Source organism: Ursus americanus, chromosome 4 (assembly GCF_024610735.1).
Source record: "Ursus americanus isolate L20-20 chromosome 4, mUrsAme1.1.p, whole genome shotgun sequence".
NCBI lineage: Eukaryota > Metazoa > Chordata > Mammalia > Carnivora > Ursidae > Ursus > Ursus americanus.
Window position 1 is genome coordinate 6,132,071 of NC_142130.1, and position 6,673 is coordinate 6,138,743.

The following is a 6,673-nucleotide window of genomic DNA, read 5'->3' on the forward strand; positions in this document are numbered from 1 at the left end:
TGTTTAACTTTCCTTACTCCCTTTTATAGATATTGGACCACATTTCATTCTCTGGATAGCTTTCAGTCTCCCATATTCATTTCTTTGTGGTCTCTTTGTCTATTCAGAATCCTCATTACCTCCATCTACACCTGCAAAAAACCCATCTCTCTTCCAAGGTCTATTTCAAATGACGTTTTTCTGTAATGTGTATTCTTTCTTATTCTCCTAACCAAAGCAACTTTTCCATCTCTGAATTTTTATTTAACCATCTTTGTATCTTTCTTAAGACACTTGTCATAAACTGCTCTATGTTATACTTATTTGTGTGCTTACCTGTTCTCTCCTCCCAGATTGTAAAGTCTTTGAAAGCAGAGAACAGGTATGAATCAAATTCGAATTAATCCAAGTGATAAAAATGCATTGCATTTACTGGTCCTCATTAAATATTTGCTGAATAAATGACATTTTAAAAATTATATGAGCTTTATTATTTGTAAAAACAATACCTGGTACTCCAAAGTAATTAAAGACAACTACAAGGTACATGACTGCATTATGTTATATTTATAGACACTAAAGAAATTCAGAGGAAGGAAGAAATTTATAGAGGTTAAAACTCAGTGGGAGAGACATCTTAACAAGCTCATTGAAGAGAGGGCTTGAGATGTAATGCAGAATAGTGCTACTCAAAGTGTGGTCAGTGCACCAATGCAGTCCTCAAATTATTGTTACCAGCCCATGGCAAATATAGAAAATAAGGGTAAACATTTAAAACATTTCCAGGAAATGAGTTTTATGCATGTTGAATCTAATAATACAAAATGGGCTATATTTATGTTTTTATATTTCAATTTCTAGTTATTTTTATTTATAAAACTATCAACTGTAAAAAATTGGGGAAAAATGCTGGACTTCAGTTAGTTTCAGAAGCACCGACTTAGAGGACAAGTAGAATTTATTTTATTTTTATTTTTTACATTGCCTGTCTTTTAAAAAAATATATTTTTATTTTGGCTATAATTGACACAGTGTTACATTGGTTTCAGGTGTCAACTTAGTGATTTGACCAGTTTATACATTATGCTATGCTTACCACGTGTATAGCTACAATGTTATTGACTATTGACTATTGAATATTGCTACAATATTATTGACTGTATTCCTCATGCTCTGCTTTTTATTCCCCTGACTTATTCATTCCATAACTGGACGCCTGTATCTCTCACTCCCCTTCACCTGTTTTGCCCAACCCCCTACTCCCTTCCCTTCTGGCAACCATTAGTTCTCTGTATATATAGGTTTGATTTGACTTTTTGCTTGTTTATTCATTTTATAAGATTCCATTTATGAGTGGAATCATGGTGTTTGTCTTTCTCGGTCTGATTTATTTCACTCAGCGTTATACCCTCTAGGTCCATCCATGTTGTCTCACATGGCATGAGCTCATCCTTTTTTTATGTGTGTGTGTGTGTGTGTGTGTGTGTGTGTGTGTGTGCGTGCGCGCGCGCGCATGTGTGTGTGTATACCCCACATTTTCCTTATCCATTCATGTACTGATGAACACTTGGGCTGCTTTCATGTCTTGGCTATTGTAAATAATGCTGCAATTAACATACGGTTGCATATATCTTTTCGACTTAGTGTTTTTGTTTTCCCTGGATAAATACCCAATAGTGGAATTATTAGGTCATGTGGTATTTCTATTTTTAATTTTTTGAGGAACCTCCATACTGTTTTCCACAGTGACTATACCAATTTATATTACAAGCAAGGGTTGCTTTTTTCCCATATCTTTGCCAACACTTGTTTCTTGTTTTTTTGAGTTTAGCCATCCTAACAGGTGTGAAGTGATACCTCATTGTGGTTTTGATTTGCATCTCCCTAATAACTGCTGTTGAACATCTTTTCATGTGTCTGTTGGTTGTCTGTATGTCTTCTTTGGAAAAATGTCTGTTCAGGTCTTCTGCTTATTTTTTTAATGGGGCTCATTTTTTTGATGTTGAGTTATATATGATCTTTGTATATTTTGGATATTAACACCTGGTCGGATATATCATTTGCAAATATCTTCTCCCATCCAATAGGTTGTCTTTATATTTTGCTGATGGTTTTCTTCACTGTGCAAAAGATTTTTATTTTGGTATAGTCCCAATAGCTTCTTTTTGCTTTTTTCCCCTTGACTTAGGAGACTAAGTGTGACCTGGCCAATGTCAGAGAAATTAGTGCCTATATTCTCTTCTAGGAGTTTTATGGTTTCAGTTTCACATTTAAGTCTTCAATCCATTTTGAGGTTTTTTTTTTTTTTTTCGTGTACGGTGTGAGTAAGTATTCCAGTTTCATTCCTTTGCATGTAGCTGTCCAGTTTTTCCAGAACCATTTATTGAGGAGACTGTCTTTTCTTTTTCCTTATTGTATATTCTTCCGTCTTTTGTCATAGATGAATTGACCATTTAAATGTGCTTACTTCTGGCCTCTCTACTCTGTTCCATTTGGTCTATGTATCTATTTTTGTGCCCGTACCATGTTGTTTTGATTAGCCACTTTCTAGTATATTTTAAAATCTGAAATTGTGATACCTCTGGCTTTATTCTTTCTCAAGATTGCTTTGGCTATTTGGGGTCTTCTGTGATTCCATACAAATTTTCATATTACTCTACTTTTGTGAGAAATGCTTTTGGTATTTTTATAGGGATTTGCATTGAATCTGTAGATTGTTTTGTGTAGTATGGCTATTTTGATAATGTTAATTCTTCCAATCCATAAGCATGGAATATCTTTCCATTTGTGTTGTCTTGAATTTCTTTAATCAGTGTTTTATAGTTTTCAGAGTACAGGTCTTTCACCTCTTTGGGTTAAGTTTATTCTGAGGTATTTCATTCTTTTTCATACAATTATAAATGGTGTGATTTTTAAAAAATTTCTCTTTCTGTGACTTCACTGTTAGTGTATATATAGAAAGGCTATCAATTTCTGAGTATTAATTCTGTATTCTCCTACTTTGTTGAATTTGTTTATTTGTAGTAGGTTTTTTTGGTGGAGTCTTTAGGATTTTCTATCTATAGTATCATGCCATCTGCAAATAGTGACAGTTTAACTTCTTTATTAATATGGATGCCCTCTCTCTCTCTCTTCCCTCCCTCCCTCCTTTCCTCTCTCTCTTTCTTCCTCTTTCTTTCTTTCTTTCTTTCTTTCTTTCTTTCTTTCTTTCTTTCTTTCTTTCTCTTTCTTTTTTTCTTTCTTTCTTTCTTTCTTTCTTTCTTTCTTTCTTTCTTTCTTTCCTCCTTCTCTCTCTCCTCCCTCCTTCCCTCCCTTTCTTCTCTCTCTCTCTCTTTCTTTCATCTGATTGTCGTGGCTAGGCCTTACAGTACTTTGTTGAATAAAAAGGGTGAGAGTGGATGTCCTTGTCTTGTTCCTGACCTTAGAGGGAAAGCTCTCAGTTTTTCACCATTGAGCGTGATGTTAGCTGTGGATTTTCCATGTATGGTCTTTATTATGTTGAGGTATGTTATTTCTATTTTGTTGATAGTTTTTATCATGAATGGATGTTGAATCTTGTCAAATGCTCGATCTGCATCTATTGAGATGATCATATGATTTTTAACCTTTGTTTTGTTAATGTGGTGTATGATGATGGATTTGTGAATATTGAACCATCTTGCATCCTGGGAATAAATCTCACCTGATTATAGTGAAGATGTTTTTGATCAATTGTTGTATGTGGTTTGTTAATAGCTTGTTGATGATTTTTGCATCTTTGTTCATCAGAGATATTGGCCCATAGTTTTCTGGTTTTTTTGTAATGTCTTTGTCTAGTTTTGGTATTAGGCTAATGGTGACTTTGTAGAATGTATTTGAAAGGTTGACTTCTTCTTCTACTTTTTTGGAATAGTTTGAGGAGAATAGGTATTAATTTTTCTTTAAATGTCTGGTAGAATTCACTTGTGAATGTATCTGGTCCTGGATTATCCTGAGTATGGCCATAATGCCTACAAGGAAGAAAATCCAAAACTCATCCATCAAGAATTTTTTTAGAAAATTGACCCATCATTCATCTTCTGAATTAGAATCTCCAGGTACAAGGTTCAGGGCAACTATAATTTGTAAAATGGTCCTATTGATTTTTTAAAAGACTTTATTTATTTATTTATTTGACAGAGAGAGAGACAGCCAGTGAGAGAGGGAACACAAGCAGGGGGAGCGGGAGTGGAAGAAGCAGGCTCCCAGTGGAGCAGGGAGCCCAATGCAGGGCTTGATCCCAGGACCCTGAGATCATGACCTGAGCTGAAGCCAGATGCTTAGTGACTGAGCCACCCAGCTGCTCCCTATTGATTTTGATATATACTCCTAGTTGAGGATCAATGATGTATAGCAATACTTGAAGTGGAGAGCTTAATTAGGAATTTGAAGAAGACAAAGAACACAATATCTGTTAAAGGCTAACCTATACATTAAAACAAGAAATGTATATGATCTTGGATATAATATATTCAGTAAACTGTAGGTATTATGCAATAAACTAGGGAAGGTAGAAATCTGATATCAAGTTCTAGTTCCTTCTCATGAAATAAGTGCCTATGATAATAATGTAATAATCTGTTTTGTTCTGTGATGCATTTGTTCATAAAGTGTTTTTACAATGTCTTGACTATACTAGCATTTTCTGTATGTCCTATGTTCTTTTACATAAGAACTTGATCTTGGCTAATTAAACATCTTAGATCATTGAAAAGAACACTGGAATGCCATCTCCATATGAAAATTCACAATCCTTGGTATAGCCAAAGAAGCTTAGAAAATTTCCATTGTATCAGAGCTTAAGTAGGGCTGTACATCTGACAGCAAATGGTTTCCTGTCTTTTTTGCTTTGTTTTACTTTTCCAAATGATTCTAGTGAATGAGGTGGTTTCTTCTATTATTTATCAGAATGTAGAATTAGATGTACCTGGGGACCTGACTCTATAGGCAGGTGAAGAGGAGGTCACATATGTGGTGGGACCACGACATCAAAAGTACAACCTTTCTCTCCTTCTCTCTCTCGCAAATAAATAAATCTTGAAAAAAAGAAAAAAAAAAGAAATAGGGGCTCCTGGGTGGCTCAGTCAGTTAAGTGTCTGCCTTCAGTACAGGTCATGATACCAGGGTCCTGGAATCCAGTCCTGCATCAGGCTCTCTCCTCAGCAGGGAGTCTGCTTCTCCCTCTCCCTCTCTTCTCTCTCTCTCTCAAATAAATAAATAATCTTAAAAAAATAAACAAAAAAAGAAATATTGCCACACTTTGAGGGACTGAAGTCAGTTAAAAATGTTTTATTTAAATTCAATGTAGTTTATTTAAATCCAATAGCCAACTATACGTTATTAAATTCAAAGCCAACTATAAATAAAAAAAAATTGGTGGCCATCTGTCTTTCATTGACCTATGCCTGAGCTGTGTTACCGTGCCCAAGATGTTGGGAGATTTTCTACAGCAAGGCAAGATCATCTCTTTTTCCGGGTGCTTGGCCCAGATCTACTTCTTGCACTTTCTGGGAGCCAGTGAGATGTTTCTGCTGACAGTCATGGCCTATGATAGGTATGTTGCCATCTGTAGTCCTTTGCAGTACCTGACAGTCATGAACCGCCAGCTGTGCTTTCAGTTGGCTTTGGCCTGTTGGTGTGGGGGCTTCATCCACTCTCTCACACAGGTCACACTGGTGATCCAGCTGCCCTTCTGTGGCCCCAATGAACTGGACAACTTCTACTGTGATGTCCCACAGGTCATCAAGCTAGCGTGCATGGACACCTATGTAGTAGAGGTGCTGATGGTCTCAAACAGTGGTCTGCTATCTCTCGTCTGTTTTGTGGTCTTGCTACTCTCTTATGCCATCATCCTGATCACCCTGAGAACGCGCTTCCGCCAGGGCCAGAGCAAGGCACTCTCCACCTGTGCCTCCCACCTAACTGTGGTCAGCCTGATCTTTGTGCCATGTGTATTCATCTGTCTGAGGCCTTTCTGCAGCTTCTCCGTGGATAAGGTGCTCTCCACCTTTTACACAGTGGTCACACCCATGTTGAATCCTCTCATCTACACACTCAGAAATGCTGAAATGAAGACAGCCATGAAGAAGCTGAGAAAAAAGCATGTGGCATCCTTCTGCCGTATTAAAGGATGAACAGGAAGAGGTGAATTAGAAAGCATAACTTTCTTGGGACAATCTTAACTCATCCTGTACATGGGTATATGCATGAAACCAATGTGATGACTTTGGCATAAAAGCCGGCATCAAAATTAGGAAGCATTGCTGTTGATTGCTATCGCGGTATAGTGGCTTTGCTGGGTGTTCAGTATTAAGCAGGGAAGTCAGGAGTGTTTATTGGCCCAGAAATTGAGTAGTAGGTTCAAGAGTACATCTTGAAAGATCAACTCTTCTATCCTTTGTCTATAACTAGTCTTCATTTATTTACTTCATTTCACTTTTAAATTCTCTTCAAATGAAAGAAGGTAACCTGTCTCTTTTTTTTGTCCTGCTGCTCTGGGTGTAACAACTCCTATGTCAGGAGGCTTCTTCTAATGTCCATCAGGGTCCCTTCTGAAGCAATGTGAATCCCTTTTGTCCCATCTCTAAGAAAGCCTGAAAACAAAACTAACCACCCTACATATTAATGTTCACCTAGGGACTGTGTTATACATTGTGCCAAATTTTAGAAATGCACT

General features: G+C 36.8%; 1 protein-coding gene across 1 annotated transcript; it reads left to right on the forward strand.

Annotated features, from left to right (window-relative positions):
* Positions 1-5,369: 5,369 nt before the first annotated feature.
* Positions 5,370-6,131, forward strand: LOC148110191 (olfactory receptor 4Q3-like; the record flags this gene model as incomplete). Its single annotated transcript, XM_087861369.1, has 1 exon — positions 5,370-6,131. A coding segment is annotated over one exon (762 nt), but the record flags the coding sequence as incomplete, so codon positions are not given.
* Between the last annotated feature and the right edge of the window lie 542 nt (positions 6,132-6,673).